General features: G+C 44.6%; 1 protein-coding gene across 2 annotated transcripts in view; it reads left to right on the top strand.

The window, feature by feature from the left end:
• Positions 1 to 15025, top strand: part of adamts18 (ADAM metallopeptidase with thrombospondin type 1 motif, 18) — a 138242-nt gene extending 123217 nt beyond the window's left edge. Inside the window, exons 20-24 of one of the 2 annotated variants that reach the window (XM_061746732.1) lie at positions 1475 to 1669; positions 9262 to 9332; positions 9477 to 9642; positions 12175 to 12370; positions 13601 to 15025. In XM_061746732.1, the coding sequence (XP_061602716.1) occupies positions 1475 to 1669; positions 9262 to 9332; positions 9477 to 9642; positions 12175 to 12370; positions 13601 to 13716 (744 nt within the window). In that variant the 3' untranslated portion in view covers positions 13717 to 15025. The remainder of the gene's footprint in view (positions 1 to 1474; positions 1670 to 9261; positions 9333 to 9476; positions 9643 to 12174; positions 12371 to 13600) is intronic. The other variant, XM_061746740.1, reaches the window with a different exon arrangement.
• The last annotated feature ends 7171 nt before the right edge of the window (positions 15026 to 22196 follow it).

The raw sequence follows: 22196 nt of genomic DNA, 5'->3' as shown, positions 1-22196 counted from the left end.
GCATGTAGATGCGCTTGTGTGCCTTTTGTTTCATGAATGAACGTTCAATAATGGTCCCGAGGTCATCAGTCCCGGCGGGGCGGGCGACTTTGTTCTGCTCTTCTTGGCGGTTCACGCGGAGGACGATGAGGCCTCGTTCTCCCGGCTATCGGTTTGTTGTGTTTAATGATCGGCAATCAAAGCTCCGTCACGGCGGCCCGACGTGATGGAAGCTGAAGGTTACGACAATCAGAGGAACGTCAAGGTTCAAGTTCAAGGTTCAAGGTTCACTTTATTGTCATACCAAAAGTCCAAGTACAAGTGGAACCAAATTTCGTTGCCAATGGCTCAAAGCAAGCAATAAAAGCAATTGAAACACTAAAAACTCTAAAGACTAAAAGATAAGGACACTAGGCTAAAAACTAAAATGCTGCAAGCTCAAAAGTGCATAAGGATATACAGAGTTCAAAGTGCTTGGTGCAGAACTGTAGACAGTCATTGTCGAGGGTAGACAGGAAACCGGTCTGTTTATTTAAAAGTCATATGGAGTGGGGGAGAAAACTGTCATGGAGCCTGTCTGTTCTGCACCTGTCGCTCAGAAACCTTCTGCCTGAGGGCAGGAGAGGGAACTTTCCACGGTCAAGATGGGTGGGATCCGCCAGGATTTTGTTCGCCCTTGATAGACAATGACTGTGTGCGATGTCCTCGATGGATGTGAGGGAAGTGCCGGTGACTTTGTCTGCAGCAGCCACCACTCTCTGCAGGGCTTTTCCATCGGCTGCCGTACAGCTTTCATGCCAGATGTGTTATGATAAGTTCTTTGTTCGGACCCAGATGCAGGAGAGAGCAGGAGGCCGGAGGCAGGAGTTCTCAAAAAAGCAGGATTTATTTGAAAGAAACAAAAAGGCGCTGCTTAGCAGGATACAAAAAACGTAGAGATTTACGCAGGGATCAAAACTACCAAACTGGGCTCGGGAAAAACACAGAGGGAGGAAACAATACGGACCAGCAGGGAGCAAGGGAAAGACAAGACTAAATATACACAACGAGACACAGGTGCAGACGATCAGGGCAGATGGGAACCAGGAAGGTCAAACCAGAACTGAAACACAAGGACACGGGCTTCAAAATAAAAACAGGAAGGGTGAAACCCTGACAAGATGGAGATGCAGTTGGTCAGTTTGCTCTCGATCGTTCCCCTATACAAGGTGGTGAGGATGGGCGGTGCTAGGTGAGCTCTCCTCAGCCCATGTAGGAAGTGCAACCTCTGGTTGGCTCTCTTTGACAGTGAGGCTGTATGTGTGGACCAGGACAAGTCACTGGAAATGTGAACCCCCAGAAACTTTGTACTCTGGGCGATCTCCACAGCAGCTCCACCTATGAGGAGAGGGGTGTGTGTAGGCTGGTTCTGTTTGGGGTCCATAATGACCTCTATGGTCTTGTCAGAGCGAAGCGTCTCATTGATTGGCTGTCTCTGCTCCCTCTCCCCCCTCAGTGCTCCAAGTCGTGCGGCCGAGGCCTCCGGAAGCGCAGCGTGTTCTGCCGCAGCACCGACCCGGGGGTGAAGGCGGCCGTGGTGCCCGACAGCATGTGCAGGCAGCAGCACCGGCCCAAGAACCAGGAGACCTGCGTCCTGCGGCGCTGCCCCCGGAACGAGAGGCTGCAGTGGATCCTGGCGCCCTGGGGAGAGGTGAGAAGGCTTTTACACTTTTCAGAAACATTTAACAGTTTCACAGCCAGCAGAACCGATATGCCATCATGCACAGCAACGCACTTCAGCTGGTGCCGTCATCACGGCCTTGCTGGAAATAAAACTGGCAAAGAGTCAAACTGAGCTGAGAGCAACACAGATCTGTGAATACTTCACAAAAGATGTGCGAGGTGTTACAGATTAACCCGACACGCTTCACAGACTAAAGTTGCTTTCATCAATGAAAATTCTGACTAAATATTGTCGTCAACGAACCTTTAACGAGACAAGACACAACGAAAATGCTGGTCATGTGACGATAATTAAATATAAAATGCAATATCGTCGACGAATAAAATGAGACTAAAATGTATATTACAAAATAAAAACTCTGCTAAAATGTGTCTTCATTTTCGTTGACCAAAACGAGACGAAATGTTCTAACAAAGATCTTTAATGTCCATGTTTTCAGTAGTTTCTCTGGTTTAATGTCCATGTTTTCAGTAGTTTCTCTGGTTTAATGTCCATGTTTTCAGTAGTTTCCTCTGGTTTAATGTCCATGTTTTCAGTAGTTTCTCTGGTTTAATGTCCATGTTTGCAGTAGTTTCTCTGGTTTAATGTCCATGTTTTCAGTAGTTTCTCTGGTTTAATGTCCATGTTTTCAGTAGTTTCCTCTGGTTTAGTTCTGCTGGGTGACGTTAGTCCTCAATCCCAGTCGCTGCAGCAGGAATCAGATCCAGAAGATGCAGCTGCAGAGTTAGAGGCTGATGCCGTTAACGCAGAGCTCTAGGTTCACGTCAATTAAAAACAAAGTTAAACAGAGAAAGGGGCCGATGGCCGGGGGGGGTCTGCTCTGGGGGGTCATTGTAGCTCGTGCTACCCTGAGTCAACCGATAAGCAAGAGGACACAGGGTTTCGTGGAGAAATTTGTGATCTTTATTTGCACCCAGACACAGATGTGTACCAGCACACTCTGCAGCTCTGTGTCATCCCTGTGAGCCCTTTGCTGGTGTGCAGCCGCTCTTTAAATACACAGGCAGGGTGGAGAGATTGATTGGGCACAGATGTGCCCAATCAGCTGGACCAGGCCCGCGCCACCTGTGCGCTGCTCCCCCGCAGACCACGCCCAATCCTCCACCCTGCCACAACCATCTTTGGATCCACTTTCCTACATAGACGTGAAAAGAAAACCTAATGTGTCATCGGAAAGAAAAAGATGGGGAGAAATGCGGAAAAGTAAATATGTTGTAAACTCAAAGCTTTTAGACACCGCTAAACGATGCCCATCGAGGGGGAGGGAGAGCTGACTGGAAAGAGAGTGGGTTGCTGCGTGAACCTGCACCACCACCGGGTTGACTGAGATTCCTCTGATGAGGCAGGAGAGTCTGGAAGATCTTTGATGCCACGTCCAGCCGAGCTCCGACCGCATCTCCCGGGAGCCTGAGTGGAACTTATTCTGCGTCTCGGTGGTTTCCTTGGACTTTCTAACCGTGACCACGGCACTTACGTACCAGCGGCTCCATGAATCAGGATGGGAACCTGGCAGTTAGAGACGTCAGCCGAACCTCTCTGAGGGGAAGCTCTCGTTATTCTTTGGATGGTTTTACTCTTAACCCCATGATCCTGGACGCGTCTTATATGATCCATGGACTTCTGAAACCTCTGTCAGCACCATGAAAACAACTAAAATATTTTCATTCTTAAAAAATAAAAAAAAAATACATAAAAAATGACACAAATACATAAAAAAAACATAAAATTACACAATTGTACAAATAATCATTATTTCAAAACAGTTAATAACAATATAGACAATCGGGGCAGATGGGAACAAGGGAAGTCCAGACAGAACTGAAACACAGACACGGAACTCAAAATAAAACAGGAACTGACCAAACCGTGATACTTTTGTCCTCTTCTGTCCTCTGGATGTCCAACTGGTAAGAACGGTGTTGAGGAATGATGATTGGACTTATTTTGGAGAACCGTAGTGAATTCCTCTGTAACCCAAATAGTTTTTGATTTCCCTGCGAGGTCATCAGTCCACCAGGAAACTCCTGGCTGAGATGGATGATCCAAACCCGGCTGCACATCTGCAACACGATGGCTTGAAAAGAAAAAGAGCCGAGGTGTTAGGACGCCTCGGTCAAAGTTCAGGCCTGAAACAATGAAACGGTGTCGACTCAGTGGTCTGTGCTCCCTGGAGGAGGGTTGCACCATTTTTTAAAAGAGCCCATAAACAACAAAGGATAGAGACCTGTTTTATAAGCAGTTTACTCAAAAATGGGCCGGTGGTATTTGCACGTTGTCACATAATTTCTGCTAATTTCTACCCAATAAGTGGGGTAGCTCCGTATACCTGCACTGGGTTCGACCGCCTCATTAATATCTAATTTGATGAAGATATCAAATTTGAAATGAACTGATAATAATTTGTTTTTATTAGGGCTGTCAGTTTAGTGTGTTAATTAGATTAATTAATTACACTGCTAATTAACGCGTTATGAAAAATTTATGCAATTAATTATGAGTGGCAAAATGCGCAAGCATTTTAAATTTGGCCCATTGAGGGACCCGTAGGCCACTACTTCCCTCTTGCTGCTAGTCAAACTAACAAAGCAGGTGACAGACCTGGACGACTCAGGGGAGCGACTCAGCAAATCTTTGCTAGGGCCTTTTAACGGCAAGTTTATGTATAAAAAGAAAGAAGACGGGACTATCGACAAAAACGCAGTGATTTGTACATTTTGTAAAAAAGAATGTTCCTATCAGCGGAGCTGCTCCAGCCTGAATTATCATTTAAACGCTAAACATGTCCGGACAAATTCCACTGTAAACGTTCAATTCAATTCAATTTTATTTATATAGCGTCTCTAGACGCTTTCCAGAGACCCATACCCAGAACATGACCCCCGAGCAGAACATTACATAAACAATGGCAGGTAAAAACTCCCCTAGTGGGAGAAAAACCTTAAGCCAAACAGTGGCAAGGAAAAACTCCCCTTTAGGAGGGAAGAAACCTTGAGCAGGACCAGGCTCATAAGGGGGGACCCTCCTGCCGAAGGCCAGACTGGGGGTCGGGGACATCAACAGCACAGCAGGCAGGTGGAAGCAGCAACGGGATGACCAGGGGTGGGGACCGCAGGCCAGAATGCAGCTCCCGAAGCTCCGGCCCAATCATCAAGCCCCAGGTTGGGGTGCAGGGTTGGGGAAAGGTTGAGAAGGGGTAGGGCCAGGGAGAGGAGTCTGGAGGACTCTGGAGACGAACCTTCTCCCTCGCCTGCCCGGGCCGTTACCCTGCCCCCCTCACTCCCACGCTGCAGGTTCCGGTGTCCGGCAAAGGATGCTGCAACATGGACAAAAGAGAGAAAAGGGAGGAGAAGGGGGGGCCAGCACAAGAAACTACAGGAACGACTCTGGCACACTAGAGTTTACACTACCTAGAGATTTACCAACACCAGCTAGAGGTTTACTAAACACTAACTATAGGCTTTACTAAACAGAAAGGTTTTAAGTTTAGTTTTAAAGGTGGAGGTGGTGTCAGCCTCCTTAACCCAGATTGGAAGTTGATTCCATAGTAATGGTGCCTGATAGCAGAACGCCCGCCCTCCAAATCTACATTTAGATACTCTAGGAACTACGAGTAAACCTGCACTCTGAGAACGGAGAGCTCTGACAGGAACATAAGGCACTATCAGGTCTTGCAAATAATGCAAGACCTGTAACCTGTAACCTGTAACATGTAACGTTACAGGTACTAGTGCTAGCGTGAGCTCACTTCGCCAACCCACGCTTGCAGAATCTGGGAAACGAATGAGCAAAGCCACGACAGAAAAACTGACAAACTCAATGGCAAAGTGAGTTTCTGTTTTTTTCTGTTTTATTAAAACCACCCCACAGGCCAACGTGCACAGATGTACGAACTGAACAGGAAGATATTTTTTTTTTTTGAATTTCATTTATGAAACACACTTCACCAATAAAAATGTGGATTTCAAATCTTCTCTTCTTAGCGTATTCAATTGATTAGTCATGCACTGCAATTTTGTAATGTCCTAGAATTCAAATTCTTTTTTTGGGGACCATAGCAGATATATGAGATAAAAATGCGATGAATTAGATTAATTAATTATAAATCCTGAAATTAATTAGATTAATTTTTTTAATTGCCTGACAGCACTAGTTTTTATGTTTGGTTGCTGAAGGACAGAAACGGCTGTATTAAACAAACGCAGCAGGTTTTTTCCAGACCATCATCTCAACGGGTGACAAAGTCAGCCAGGGCACGGTGAGATATCAGCTCTGCTCTCCGGTCCTCCGGTCGCTCCGGTTCGCTCACAAATCCTCCGGGGTGCGCAGGTCGGCCGAAGAAAACGGAGGAACAGAACAGTCAGCACTTCCTGCTCATTTTTCCTCTGCGAGTAATTCTCCAGAGTTCAGAGGTGTGTTTGGGTTCAGGCCCTGCTGCAGAGTGAAACCTCCTCTGCAGATATCAAACCCAGAGGTCGGAGGATGAGGCTCGCTAATGGCTTTGCTTTTTAGCAAATCCTGTATCCACAGTGGAAGTGCTTTTCTTTCTCTCAATGTTTGATGTGTCCATTTTGTGATGATGTGTAAACGGTTGCTTCACGGTCTGGTTTCTATAAGGTCTTCTACGGTTTGGTGCACGGCTCCCTTAAAAGACCTCCATCGTGACCATGATGTGATTTGACAGACCGAGATCACTTGTGATGCCAAGTGTACTGCTCAACTTCGGTATAGTGACGGGAAAACAGCTGCAAGTAACTGAGTTGAGCTGAACGCAGTGAAAAGGCAACTCTGGACATGCAACACTTGCAAACATGCTTCATTAAGAAGCAATCCTGAAGTGTCCAGTCCTCTTGACATCACGTAGTCCTCTCACAAACTCACAGAATTCCCAGACAGCGTTTAGTTTCCTCTGACAGAGTCATGAAGAGGAAAAAAAAGCTCTCACTTGTGGGTTAAAAGCCACTCTCTGTAGCAGTACATCGTCTCACCACCGGGGGGCAGTGCATTATCAGGAAGGGTGTGATGTGCCAGCCGGTGCTGTCAATGACACATGTGGACGTCTAGAGGTACAAAGCAGCGTTATGAGACCAGCCAGACCCTCTCTATTCAGTTGTTCAGGTATTCAGCTGTTAAAAGAGGATCCTTTAAATCGCAAAGCATGTGGGTTGGGGGGGGGGTCTTCAATGTCAGCTGGGGGGCTAATGTGCAGCTAAACTGTCCAAACACATGCATGTCTGAATAGACTGAATAGTCTCGTGACCGCTCCGTAGGAAAGTGTTCAAAATGTGCAAAGGTGTCAACAGGTGTCCTAAATCTATGTATCTATCTTTGTATCTATCTTTGTAACTATCTGTCTGTCCGTCCGTCCATCCGTCTGTCTGTCTATCTTTCTGCATATCTATTCATTTATTTGCCGATCTATCTATCTATCTATCTATCTATCTATCTATCTATCTATCTATCTATCTATCTATCTATCTATCTATCTATCTATCTATCTATCTATCTATCTATCTATCTATCTATCTATCTATCTATCTATCTATCTATCTATCTATCTATCTACATGGTCAGGGCTGCAGCTGAGGACAATCTGAAACATTTCCTTTTCAAGTTTTAAAGGAGCCGTCTGTAAGAAATGTCCAAAACTGGTACTGCAGTCACTTTCAAAATATTGTTGAGCGGCGTGTACCCTCCCCCTCCTCCCCCCGACCAGAGGTTGCCAGGTAGGCTGCAGAATGCAGCAGGAACGTAGGCTGCCATGGCTGCGATAATTAGAGCCGAGCTGGCAACCCGGATGCCGAAACAATACTGACTTGGTGATTGGGAGATAGGTGGAGGGTGGAGCTTCAGAAACAATACTGACTTGGTGATTGGGAGATAGGTGGAGGGTGGAGCTTCAGAAACAATACTGACTTGGTGATTGGGAGATAGGTGGAGGGTGGAGCTTCAGAAACAATACTGACTTGGTGATTGGGAGATAGGTGGAGGGTGGAGCTTCAGAAACAATACTGACTTGGTGATTGGGAGATAGGTGGAGGGTGGAGCTTCAGGCCAAAACAAAAAATGACAACATATACATCAGTTGAGGGCTGCAACTCCTCTTCTTAAACTGGAATATCCTGGCTTGAGTGCTGTTGTCAGCCACATAAGTATTTGAAATGAACATGATTTTTAAATGTCTGTTGACATATCGGGGTCATTTTATGATTCGTTTTATTATTGCTCTTACATACAGCTCCTTTAATACTCATCAATAGTTTCAGCTGCAGACATTATCACAGTTTAACCTGCTGCACGTACTTTGTTGTCATCAATGTTGTAGTTACATACTGAATGTACTTCATACTGAATGTCTCTGGTTATGGGAGGAGTGTTCGGGTCTCCGTAAACAACCAGACACAAACGTCCTTACCATCCATAAGAGTCTAGGAACAAGTCCTCAAAAGAGGATTTTGTTTTCGAGATTCCCCTACCCGAGGTAGAACCAACCACAACAATGTTATCTTTAGGGTCTCCTATTAGTGAAATTGGATGTTGTGGTCTTTGATTTTGGGGGGAAATTTGTTTTTTTTGGCTCTTCTTTAGAACTACTCCAAACCCTGAAAAGGGGCCCAAATTGGGCCAGTTCGAATAGGGGAAAAGTGAGAAAAAAAGCCCATAACTTGGGAATGCTCACTCTTTTCTGCATCAAACTGGCTGAGGTTTGAAACAGGTGTCTGTCCACCATCATCAAACAGTCAGAAAATGATTTACCTAAGAAAATAGTGAAATATAGCACTGTAATCATACCTTTAGTTTAGGTGGAAATTGTACTGTTTGGTAATAAGAACATATAGGACTCCTTCACTTTTCTCTCATATACAGTATTTTCTGGACTATAAGCCGCACCTGTATATAAGCCGCATCCGCCCTATTTTTTAAAAAATAATAAAAAAAGATATACAAGCCGCACCTGTATATAAGCCGCATCCGTCTATTTAAAAAAAAAAAAAAAGATATGCAAGCCGCAGATATTTATGTTGTTAGATTAGATATTTACTACATGTACAGAAGGATTTTGAACTGTAAATGATGTACATGTTTGTACCTAAATAGATCCTTTACTAACGGTGTCTTTTAACACGGCAGCAACTTTGCTGATTAAAACGGGACAGAACCAAGAGAAAATAACCAGTATTTATTTATCTATTTATCTGTTTGAAATCTGCTTCTACCTACTTCTATCTGCTAAAGAAGAAGTAGCATATTCTTCTTTGCATTTATTTGTCTTAATTTTTATTCTAATTGCGGTTAGAGCGCCCCGAGCAGTGGAAGAAAAATCCATAGATTAGCCGCACCTTTGTATAAGCCGCATGGTTGAAAACCTATGAAAAAAGTAGCGGCTTATAGTCCAGAAAATACGGTATATACAGTATATAAGGTCTGAACACTTTCCCAACAGGCATGTCGCCTGTCCGCTACTCTGCTCCGGAGGTTTGTGGTGCTACGACTCAAACCTCGACATCAGCTACTCAGACTTCATTTCCTAAGCTTGTTGCTGTTGTCTGCTGTTGTTTCAGTGCTCCAGGTCGTGTGGCTCCGGCGTCCAGAGGAGGGAGCTTCACTGCGGGGAGAGAGACTCACAGGGGGGGTACGAGCCTGCAACACCCACACATCCCTTTAGGTTTAATAGATCTGCACAGAGAGCTGAGTCCCATCCACTCAATAATAGCTCTGTGTTTCCCCTCGGGGAGCTCTGCAGTGATCACTGAGCTGATGCCTGTCCCCCCCACAGGTACGTGGAGTTCCCCACTCGGAGGTGCAGGAACATGAACAAACCTCTGGTGGATCTACAGCAGGTCTGCAGCAGGGGTCCGTGCCCAGAGCCCCCCCGCCTGGTCCCGGGCAGACCCCCCCCCAGCACTGTGGTGTCGGGCTGGTACCCCTCTCCCTGGCAGCAGGTACGTTTCCCCCCCGACCGCCTGGACCGAGAACTTTAGCTGAAAATCATCCTGCAAGTGAAGCCATTCCCATGATTATGATGTAGTGTTGTTTCTGTCAGCCTGTTTAAAGTTTCAGTCTAGTCTTTGGGACTTTGTATCATTTTAGTTTTTATTAGTTTTAGTCACGTTCATTCTCCTTTTAGTCGCGTCAAGTTTCAGTCAACTAAAAGTCTGAGCATTTTAGTCTTATTTTAGTCAGAATTGTCATTTTAGTCTCGTTTTAGTCGACGAAAACTGATTATATTTTAGTCTCCAGATGGATGGATGGATGGATGGATGGATGGATGGATGGATGGATGGAAGAGAGGATGGATGGATGGATGGATGGATGGATGGATGGATGGATGGATGGAAGAAAGGATGGATGGATGGATGGATGGATGGATGGATGGATGGAAGAAAGGGTGGATGGATGGATGGATGGATGGATGGATGGATGGATGATGATGGACGAAAGGATGGATGGATGGATGGATGATAAATGGAAGAAAGGATGGATGGATGGATGATAGATGGACGAAAGGATGGATGGATGGATGGATGGATGGATGGATGGATGGATGGATGGATGGATGTAGTGTTGTTGTTGTCAGCCTGTTTCCATTTTAGTTTTAGTCTAGACTTTGGGTCCAGCTATCATTTTAGTTTTTATTAGTTTTAGTCACGTTGATTCTCCTTTTAGTCGTGTCAAGTTTCAGTCGACTAAAAGTCTGAGCATTTTAGTCTCATTTTAGTCAGAATTGTCCAGGAACATTTTAGTCTCGTTTTAGTCAAAGATTGTATTTAGCCAAACCCATTTTACAATTCAAACAAGGTTATCTTATATTATTATATTATTGTTACCTTATAGACTCAAGAATACATTCATTCCAGATACAGAAGACTGTAATTTGAGTTTAAAACATATTTATTTTTCCGCATTTCTCCCCATCTTTTTCTTTTCCGACGACACATTGGGTTTTCTTTTCCACGTCTATATAGGAAAGTGGATCCAAGTCAGAGTTATACCAGTGACATCAACAGAAAAGTCTGAAGAAGGTTAAATATGGGTTCAACACGAGCTGAACTGGTATCAGGAAGCTGGCAGCTCATCTGCTCTGTCTGAGGCCACGTTTACTCATAGCCGGGTATTTACAAAAACAGATATTTCCCCCTCTACGTTTTGAAAAATACCATCATTTACACGAGCCCGCATAAATAGCTGTTAAGGTGCTATGAGCAGCCAAACCTACAGGGGGCAGTGTAACGAGAAGATAAAGTCATGCTAGCCAATCAGAATCCTGGAAAAAAACATCAACAAATGACACGAGTAACTTCCAGTTACTTCCAAGATGAACGAGAGTCTTTCATTTGGAGTGACAGAGAAGTGGAGTTACTTTTAAGTGTGACTTTAGAATATAAAAGAGGTTAAAGCAGAACAATGTAACTTTTCCACCTTAATATAATATTTCCAGAGTCATTGTGATGGTACATTAACTTCCAACAGGTTTAATGAACCTCTGTCATGGTCTGAGGGGTCTGTATCGCCTTCACTGGCACTATGTAACTTTGAGGAGCATGGTAGGAACCCTTCCACACTACTGGTGAAGCACTACCGCTTTTGTCCAAAGGAGCCGCCAAACTCAACAAAAGCTGAAAGTTACATTGTGCTGCTTTAAATACAAGAAACTATTGACAGTGGCCAAACAAATTGTAAACACAGGTCGCACACATGACGCTAGTGACGTTTCTAGTCGCAAAATGTGACATTCTGAAGCCTAAATGTCCGTTTCCCTCCGTTTACAAGCAAACGTGATGATGGAGTTTTTGCAAATCTCCACTTTGGCCGGAGTTTTCAGAAATGATCGTTTTTGGTGACTTTGAGCTTCGTTTTCGTGTAAACGAACGGCCAAAACGCATGAAAACACCACCGTTTTTGCTACGTGTAAACGGGGCCTCAGTAGTACATGAATATAAAAGTCCCGGACGTGAAACCATAAGTGAACTTCTGCCACCAGCACTTCTCTGCAGGAGGTGGAAGTTCCCCCGCGTAGCTCCGTCCTCAGCCAGCAGCAGAATCACGGTTCTGGGGAGGGTCTCACATGTAATCCACCAGCTCCGCTCTCTTCCAGAGCCTTTTTGGGGGGAGGGCTGAGCGGGGAATGTGTTACATCATCCATTATGCAAAAAGTCTTAGGGGCAACCTCTTATAGCGCGGCGTCTTATTCTGCTTGATCTCGAGCTTGAGACGCCGGAGTGTTTCCACCGGAGAAGATAACTCCTGACATCTAGCTGCAGGGCGAGTACATGCTGCCTCGGATGTTTGTATTCTTCATGTGTTCTTTGTCTCTACGTAGTTCCCTCCATCCTCTCCTCTCAAGCTTTTATGACAAATGGTGTTAGTCCCAGTGCGTCGGGGCTTCATCTCCCGCTCCTGTTTGTATCCCTGCCTCACGTAGACCTGCCCCTCCTGCTGCTCACCCTGTTGTTTGTGTTTCTCTGACGTCTCAGTGCTCCGTGTCCTGTGGAGGGGGCGTTCAGACTCGCAGCATCCAGTGTCTGCGTCAGGGTCGTCCGGCAGCAGGCTGCCTGCCCCACCAGAGGCCCGTCACCTCCAGGGCCTGCAACACGCACTTCTGCCCCGCGGCCGCCCCGGCGCCGGCGCCGCGCCCCGGCGGCCACGTCACTCCTCAAGCCACGGCGAAAGGTACGGTGTTGCCGGGGAACACGGCTGCAGTAGAAACTAGAAAATTTCAGGAAATTTTAATATGGCCATGCCCTACCGCCCATTCGTCCTCTCTCGCTGCTTTGGTTTGGGGCTGTAGTGTTTGTGTTCGGGTGGTTCTATGTCAGTTTGAGGTGTTTATGGTTGTATTACATTAATTCCTGTGCTCCCCGTAGGGGGTGTGGTTTAGAGTTGTAAATAAACCACACCCCCTGCTTCGTGGTTATGTGGTTTAGGGTGATTAATAATGGCCAAGAAGTAGTTTAGTGTTGTTAATAAACCGTTAAAGGTTGTTAATAAATCTTTGGGGGAGGGGCCATTTGGCATGGATTTTGACATAAAAGTTCCTTAAATCACAGCTTCATGAAATTTGAATATGTTGAAGTCCACAGCGTGCCGAGTCGGGGAACATTTGTACAATGTCTCTACGATAACCTGTTGCCTAGCAACAAGCGTCCAAAATCAAATGGAATTTTTTTTTTTTATTGAAATTTTAATATAGCAAAAACTGTAATAATTGGCACAATGAGGTTGTACGACTTAGTGCCAATCGGGCCGAGTGTTTGAAAATTTGAATGATGTCTCTACGATAAAGTTCCGCCGAGCAATAAGCTTCACAATTTTCGCATTTTTCTATTTTTTACCATCTAGCGTTGCCACGGTAACACTTTTGACTGAGAAAAGTAATGCACATCGAGGCACGATGGAGACGCATCCAACGATGTATGCCATGCACGGGTGCACGTTCCGGTTCGGGCCGCATTAACGGACGAAGAAAGTGTGCAGAATAAGAAGAAGGAAAGGGAAACCTTTTCTGTATACTAATATATCGTCTTCATTTTTTCAAGTTTTCTCAGGTGTGTTTTATTTTTTGGGGATTTTTGTTCTTCCACATCAGAGCGGGGTCATGCTGTTCACCCGCTGCTGCGCAGGGGGACTATTGCACTTTAGCTTGTTAGCAAAATGCAAGCAACATTGCGCTTTGGGCCTTTCTGGACGATTGCAGTATGGTCATGCCCAAAAAAAGGTTACTACTTCACGGATTTTACCTATCACAGGTTCTTTTTGGAACGTAACCCCCGCAAAAAACGAGGGATTACTGTACGTTGAAAAAACAACCGTCACTTATGTCCTGGCTAACAGGGAAACGGTGGTGGGTGGGGGTGAAGCGCTGTTATGGGATATTCAACCATCCTCTTGCTTGTTCTGCAGACGAACTCTGCGTGGACCACTTCACCTGGTGCCACCTGGTTCCTCAACACGGCGTCTGCAACCACAAGTTCTACGGACAGCAGTGCTGCAAGTCCTGCTCTAGCAAGAAGCCATAGGACTCTGGCGGCTCTGAGATCGCGGCTCGTCGGCCGGTGGAGACAGCACCACCTCAGAGGCCCTTCAGGGGAGATCGCTCACTACACCCGGAAACTCTGCCCTACAATGTGTTTTCCTCCTGGAGTACTTGATCAATGCAATTTGTAAAGAAGTATAAGAGTGAACGCTGGGACTCTGCCGAAGCTAAGGTGGCTGCTGACGCTCTTCTGCCAAAGTGGTGTCACCAGGTTACTGATCGCATGTGGACTGGAGAGACATTGCAAATCACATCTGAAGACTTGTTGATGTAATGTATAAATGTTGTCATTTTGTTGAACATTTTCCTTTCGAAACCTCTAAAACTAGAAAGCCATCATGCGAAGAGAAAAGGACTGTAGCATTTGTAGCTTTGCTTATATGTTGTATATTTTAAGGCATCAGGTTTCATCTGCCTTTATTTAAGTTATTATGGGTCTTAATATATTTTTTTTTTTCATTTTGTCATGGGTTAAGTGGACCAGTGACCTGTTATTTCCATGTTTTGCTTTTACCACAGCTTTGGGACCAGTCATGCTTGGTTCAGCTTAAAGAAATGTTTCTATGAGGTGTTACTGATCAGTGATCACTTTCTCTGCTTGCTCTGTTTTTCTGCTGCCGAATCACAGCAGAGCGCAGTCTCTCTGTGCATTTCACTCACGTTAAAGCAATCAAACATGACCATCTGTGTACGTTAAATATTTTATTCAACTCCTCTGTCTTTATCTCTCCTGTATCGCTATGGTAAATAACTTGACCGTCTATCTGTCTTTCTTTTCTTCGCTGCATTCTCTCGATCGATTGCAGCCAAAATGAGGTGAATAATGAGCGAGGCTATCTGCGGGCCTCGGGGAGATGAGAGGAGGGTTAAGAGGGAGAAGAGAGGATGATTGCCGAGCGAGTGTGGGTGCAGTCTCCATAGCAAGAGGGCTTTTTTTTTTGTTTTTCTTTGCTTGTTAAGAGAGAACAGAAGTCTGGTTAAAATTTAGTGGGTGGAGCTTGAGATAAGAGATGACCTCATTCGGTTTGATGTCGATATGCTTGCAAAACATCAAAAAAGGGTTTGAGGATAAAACACATATTCATAAAAACAAATCGATACATAATTTAGCATAGACTATACTTTTAAATTTGAACTTTGACCCCCCTTCCCAGCAACCACTGAGCTCACCAACCTCATGCATAAACTCATCCTTGTTTGGATGACTATTTCATAGTGATACAAAACACACTTACTGAAATGCTGTTTAGCGAAGCTACACGTCACCTACATGTGTAAAAAACTGAAAATGAGACTGTTCAACATTATTTATGCAGGATTGAAGGTGCTAATATTTGGTAAAATGCGTTGGCTCAAACTCTTTAAAAGACTTCTGTTAATGTATGGGATCAGCAAGAATTGAGGTTACTTTGATTTGTCTTGTACCAAGTAACTTGTTTACAGTTGTTTTGTGCCCGCAAACGAATAAAAAAAAATTCACGTTATACACAAATAGTTTTTATTTTGAAGCATGAAAACGTAACTGTTTTCTGTTGAACCGGACACGCAGAGTGAACCGAGAGCAGGTACCGCCCCCTACTGGGCGGGATGAGTTCACACTTGGAAGAGGCTTGGGAGAGGCCCGTTTCACTGACTCATTGAACCTATCCGGAAGAAAACTTCTTAACTCTGTTACTTTACTAAGCAAATAACAATGTCAGAAATGCATTTTTCTTCTTTCATTTTTCATCAACTGAACATAGGACTAGGTACGATCCGGTCTGGGTACGGCCACCAGCCTTCCGCTTGCTGTCCTGTAGCTAACCGAGGATCGTGCTGATTCAGGCCCCGTTTACACGTAAAAAAAGCAGTGGTGTTATCCTGCGTTTTGGCCGTTCGTTTACACGAAAACGGAGCTCAAAGTCACCAAAAACGATCATTTCTGAAAACTCTGGCCAAAGTGGAGATTTGCAAAACCTCCGTCTTCACGTTTGCTTGTAAACGGAGGGAAACGAACATTTAGGCTTCAGAACGTCACATTATGCAACAGAAACGTCACCAGCATCATGAGTGTGACCTGTGTTTACAATTTGTTTGGCCACCATCAATATTTTCTTGTATTTTCCCTTTTTTATATTCTAACGTCACACTTAAAAGTAACTCCACTTCTCTGTCACTCCAAACGAAAGACTCTCGTTCATCTTGGAAGTAACTGGAAGTTACTCGTGTCATTTGTTGATGTTTTTTTCCAGGATTCTGATTGGCTAGCATGACTTTATCTTCTCGTTACACTGCCCCCTGTAGGTTTGGCTGCTCATAGCACCATAACGGTGTATTTATGCAGTTCTTGTAAATGATGCTATTTTTCAAAACGTAGAGGGGGAAATATCAGTTTTTGTAAATGTGGCTTCAGTCTCTCTCAAGTTGGGGGGCGTTCCTGGTGCTACGAGTTATTTGTTAGGAATTGAGGTTGCAGTCGGACCCAGATGTAGGAGAGCAGGAGGCAGGAGTTCCCAAAAACAGTGATTTATTTAACTAAACAAACAAAAGCGCTGCTTAGCAGGATGGCAAAAACCCGGAACAAGAATCAAAAACTACAAAACACGGAGGGAGGAAACAGTACGGACCAGCAGGGAGAAGGGGAAAACAAGACCAGATATACAAAAGGGTTAACGAGACACAGGTGCAGACGATCAGGGCAGATGGGAAACAGGAAAGTCAAACTAAAACTGAAACACAAAGACACAGGCTTCAAAATAAAACAGGGAACTACCAAAACCATAACATTATTGTTGGTATCTCCCGGCATCCGTGTCCACCAAGGTCTCAGTCGGACCACTTTCTCGCTCGCAGGCCCGTAAGACATCCCTGAATCACCGCCTCTGCCCGTCTCGATTGCGCCTGTAGAGCGTTCCCTCTACATCAGGGGTCGGCATCCCAAAATGTTGAAAGAGCCATATTGGACCAAAAACACAAAGAACAAATATGTCTGGAGCCGCAAAAAATGAAAAGTCTTGTATAAGCCTTAGAATGAAGGCAAATGGCGAAAGGCGAAATGTCGAGAAAAAAGTCGAAATGTTGAGGAAAAAAGTCAAAATTTCGAGACAAAAGTCAAAATGTCGAGGAAAAAGTCAAAATGTCGAGATTAAAAAGGAAAGGAAAAAGGAAGAAAAAAAAGGAGAAGAAAAGGTCAAACATTTTTGAAAAAGCTCCAGGGAGCCACTAGGGCGGCGCTCTAGAGCCGCGGGTTGCCGACCCCTGCTCTACATCAACCAAATATGATCAGGCGCCGTCTTTCCTCCAGAAGCTTCATACCGATGCTCCGGCCAAAAGCCAGGTAGTTCTTTGGCCGACCTGTCGTATCAGAATCTTACAGTCTAATGTTTAATCCGCAGCTTGTCCGTGACTCCAGTGACGGCTCTTGGCTATAGCATTGCTGAGGAGCTCATGATTACAGTGAAGTGCATAAAGCCTAAACGCTCACAGGTTGAGCCTGTTAACAGGGGTCTTTGTTTGCCTCTGACTGACTATTTTTAACTCTAGTTTGTGTGTTTTGCCCCTCATCTGTTCTGTGCTGAGGATGCCGACAGAGGACGTCAACTGGCCTGTGAAGACTATCAATCTAACGTTGCTTGGTAACAGAGCTACCTCTGGCGCTGGTCTCCTTTTATTTCTTATGCTCATCACATTACAGGTGGCTCCTGAATCTAGCAGACATCTCCGAGTTTGGCCACTGATTTGATCAGATTGACAAACCATGTTCCGCTTGTCCCTCGACTGATCCCATCGTTTCAACGGGGTACATGTGACCCTCCGTGTCAGACCCCTTAGGTTCTGCCACACCCAGTTGCAGTGTGGACTGGTTCCTCCTCTTACATTCTAGCAAAGGGGTTTTTTCCAAATGTTGGGCAGAAGCCACACACTCGCTTGTGCATGGCGTCACAATGCTTGCATTCGATTGTGTCACCTGATGCATGTGCAGTAGAATAATCCTGCTTCGGTGCAGGCTGCCGCTGCCAAGCTTCTGCCGCTTGTACAGTCTCCAGCGGCCGGACTGCTGACGTAGCTTTTATCCTGACATCCGTCATCTCTGCACATTTCTACCGCAGACGTTAGCGTGAGTTTCTTTACTCTGAGCAAGTGACGTCTCGCACTCTCGTCACAAATCCTAGCGGCACCAGTCTGTCTCTTATCAACTCATCGTTTAACTTTTAACCAAATTCACAAGATGCTACTTGTTCTTTCTGTCTTATTACAACTGAATCAACAGGTTCTACTTCATCTTGTTTGCAGTTACCAAAGACATACCTCTCAAATACTGTAAAACCTTCTTCACCGGCTTGAAGTATGCCTCGGTGCCTCCAGAATCGGGTTTGCGTGATTCTTCCATTCTATAATTGAGTGAGAAGTGTGAGAACTTACCTTTCTAAACATGTGGTAGGTGTGCCGGCCATAGTCATGAGGACAGAACCGCACCTCGCTCCTGGTATGACCAGCGCTCGTAGTTAAAACCTGCTCAAATGAAACAGCAGCTGGTGAGAAAGACCCGGACTCGTCATAGAATCAGCAAGAAATTGGAGTTATAGTTTTACATGCTACCGAAAAATAAGCTTAAGAGAGACAAATGGATCGCTGCAATTCGCAGAAACAACTGGATTTCAGGCACCGAAACATGGACTCGACATGCAGCTGTATTTGTCTCACACTGTTCAAACTTTCCCGGTCAACTTCTCCACACCATCACCTTATCGTCCACGTGTCTCTTGCGCAATTCTTCAATTCACGCTTACACACTCCACCCGGAAAAGGGTGGCATGCCTTCTCCGGGTGGGTGGAGAAGTCCTGCCTCAGGTGGAGGAGTTCAAGTATCTCGGGATCTTGTTCACGAGTGAGGGAACAATGGAGCGTGAGATTGACCGACGGATCGGTGCAGCGTCCGCAGTAATGCGGTCGATGTACTGGACCGTCGTGAAGAGGGAGCTGAGTCGAAAGGCAAAGCTCTCGATTTACCGGTCAATCTACGCCCCTACCCTCACCTATGGTCATGAACTTTGGGTAGTGACCGAAAGGACAAGATCGCGGATACAAGCGGCCGAGATGAGTTTCCTCCGCAGGGTGGCTGGACGCTCCCTTAGAGATAGGGTGAGGAGTTCGGTCACCCGGGAGGAGCTCGGAGTCGAGCCGCTGCTCCTTCACATTGAGAGGAGTCAGCTGAGGTGGCTTGGGCATCTGTACCGGATGCCCCCTGGACGCCTCCCTAGGGAGGTGTTCCAGGCATGTCCCTCTGGGAGGAGACCCCGGGGAAGACCCAGGACACGCTGGAGAGACTATGTCTCTCGGCTGGCCTGGGAACGCCTCGGACTCCCCCCGGAAGAGCAGGAGGAAGTTTCTGGGGTGAGGGAAGTCTGGGCATCCCTGCTGAGGCTGCTGCCCCCGCGACCCGGTAACGGATAAAGCGGGAGAAGATGAGTGAGTGAGTGACACTCCTAAGGACCGTGACAATATGAAGAAAGCTGACAGCATCTTGCTACACTACGTTTTAAAACAAATTATTATTAATATGAGTGCAGTGAACACGATTGACCCACTTCAGTTCTGGTTCCAGTTTTGTGTATTTAAGGAGACACGGTTGCAGATTTCCCTCTCTTCCTTGGGTATGTATCCTTCCAGTACGTAAAGGCCAGTGGAGTAAAATTGGTGGCCTACTTTTATGGAAATGTTACTGAACGGCAGAATGTAAGCGAATGTGTGAATGTGAGATTCTGGATGCCGTTCTCGGGTTCTGAAATAGTCCTCAGATTGTGCTTGTAAACGTGGCAACACTCACCACCCATCACACACCCCAGCATGGCTGCTTGTACCTCCGCTGGCTTGTCCTTCGGTCTTGATGCCAGCCAATAGTGCAATATTGTACTAAACACCTAGAATCTTCTGACACAATGTTTGTGTAAAAGACCCTACTGCAGATGTTCATTGGGTCTACAACGTAACTTTATTCCGTCGAACCGGAGATACACAGCAAACCAAGAACAGATACCGCCCCCTGCTGGACTGGGGTTCGCTCACAGTTGGGAGACGCTTGCAACACCTCTTTCAACAAATCAAACTCAGGCCTGTAGTCTTTTGTGTTTCATATGAGAATCTAAAAGAAATATGGCATCTCTTCCTTGTTCAAAATATAAAATCAAAAGTATAATAAAAGTCCAAAGTCATTTGCCAATATGATGTTTCTTTTGTATTGTTTACAGATATTGATGGAACATACTAAGCGATTACAGGTGAACCCTGAGTGAAGCAGCTATGTAAAACATGATTGATAGATGGTTCATACCTTCTCGGACCTATAAAGGGAAGGATCATTTAATATCAGTACAAACGTGTTCTGAGCTATTACTTTTATCCACTGATGTCTAATTTAGGACGATACTGGGTCCAGCTCATGTCTTCCTGTGGACATTCAAGCAGAACCTCACCCATGTAGAGCACAGTGGATGTACAGGAGGAACAGACACGTGAATACAAGGACTCGAGAGTTCACAGAGCATGACAGCTTCAGTGTAATGGGATTTATAAGACGACTCGCTTCACTCATTGGTCGTTTTGTTATTTTAGTGATGTTTATATATATATATATATATATATATATATATATATATATATATATATATATATATATATATATATATATATATATATTATTTATACCACGTCTGTGTGAATACTCGATTCTGATTGGCTGGCAGGTGTACATTAAAAGTGATAACCTACACCTAGAAAACAAGTTCGGTCAAATTGCCTGATAACTTTAATATCATTGCGCTGGATCAACTGCCAGGTGGTAACCACGGCAACGGAGATTCAGAGAAGAAGAGCCGGCTACCGCAGGACGGCGACATGAGTGATTTTGTCATTTCTTTTAATTTATTGGTGAATTTAACAATTTTGATGACTGGGATGCAGAAGAGCTCAGCCGCTCCGCTGTGGCTTGTTATAAAACTAATGATTTACACTGAAAACACATTAAAGTATGAATAATTGATTTAATATTTATGTTTTTTGGTAAGTGACCGTGGTGTTAGCGGGATAATGCCCTTCAAGGTGAACATTAACATAAATATATGGACGACGCGGGGGCGGGAACCGTCCGATGCAAAGCGAGGGACGGTTCCTCCGTGAAGTTATCCCTTACATATACTGTACAACATGGAGTTTGGGTTCTTCTTGTGCCGAACCAAAACAGAATCATCCTTATACACAGCGTTAGTTCCAGATGTATGTACATATTTCTCATTTACAAACAAGGCTTGAATCCAAAAACTTCAGCTTCAAATAACAAGATGGTAATGAACTATTTTAATGCAAGTTTCAAAGATCAGTTATGACGTCAAGTTAAATGTGCTTATAGGTGATAATATTTCTAAATGGTGCCTAGTTTCTGATGTCTCAATGAGTAAAACATTTACTCCTGACAACTTCATCTTACAGAAATTCTACACTTTGATCCCACAAGGGTAAATGTGTGTGTTACCACAGCTCAAGAACCAAAAAACATCAGAGTAAGCAAAAAAGATAATAAAATAACGTAAGATAAAAGATAAAATACTATATACAATGGTAGCTGGTATTTATGTAAAAATATACAGTATGCATAATGGATGGAGGTTTGTGGAGATATGCAAATAAATAATATATTACTACAAATGGGACATCCATATACACACATGCATATACCTATATTCAAATAAATATATATGTCTACACAGATTTATGACAATGGAAGTAAAGTTCAGAGACAGCAACGGAGCACATAAAGTATACTTTACGTGAGTTGGAGTTGATAAATGTTGACCATCAGGGTTTTTTTACAGACATTGCAGCAAACTATCCTTCTTGTGTGTACTTGTGTTCTTGTGAAACATCATCATCTGGAGATGAAGTTCTGTCCCGATTCTTAAGAATGGATCTGACCAAGAACAGAAGAAATAGCTGGATGTGTTTATGCTCCACCCATTTTATCGAGGATGCATCCAGAGGAGACTTGTGGAGACCTTAGACTGTCAAAATAATGGACAAAACATCAGGTCACATGACCTAAGCCGATGGGAACACGCCCACCGAATATCAATCAAAGTTAGCCGCCCACTGAAACATCTCCTGAGCTCAGACGTTCACAGCAGAATAAACTGTTTAACTAGAATATACTACCAATATTACTGCTACTACTACTACTACTACTACTACTACTGCTACTACTACTACTACTACTTCTGGACTGGATGCATTAGACCCTCTCTTTCTCAAGATAGCAGCTGATATCATCTCAGCCCCCGTCACGTGTTTGTTTAACGTCTCCCTACAGACATGTGAATTTCCTCTGGACGGGGAACCTGCTGCTGTCACCCCTCTTTTCTAAGGGGGAGACAACTTAGACCTAAACTGTTACAGACCAATCTCCATCTTACCTTGCCTATCAAAAGTTTTTGA

This window comes from Cololabis saira, chromosome 2 (assembly GCF_033807715.1).
Source record: "Cololabis saira isolate AMF1-May2022 chromosome 2, fColSai1.1, whole genome shotgun sequence".
NCBI classification, from domain to species: Eukaryota; Metazoa; Chordata; class Actinopteri; order Beloniformes; family Belonidae; genus Cololabis; species Cololabis saira.
The sequence above is the reverse complement of the archived record's forward strand: the minus strand, read 5'-3'. Positions and strand labels throughout refer to the sequence as shown.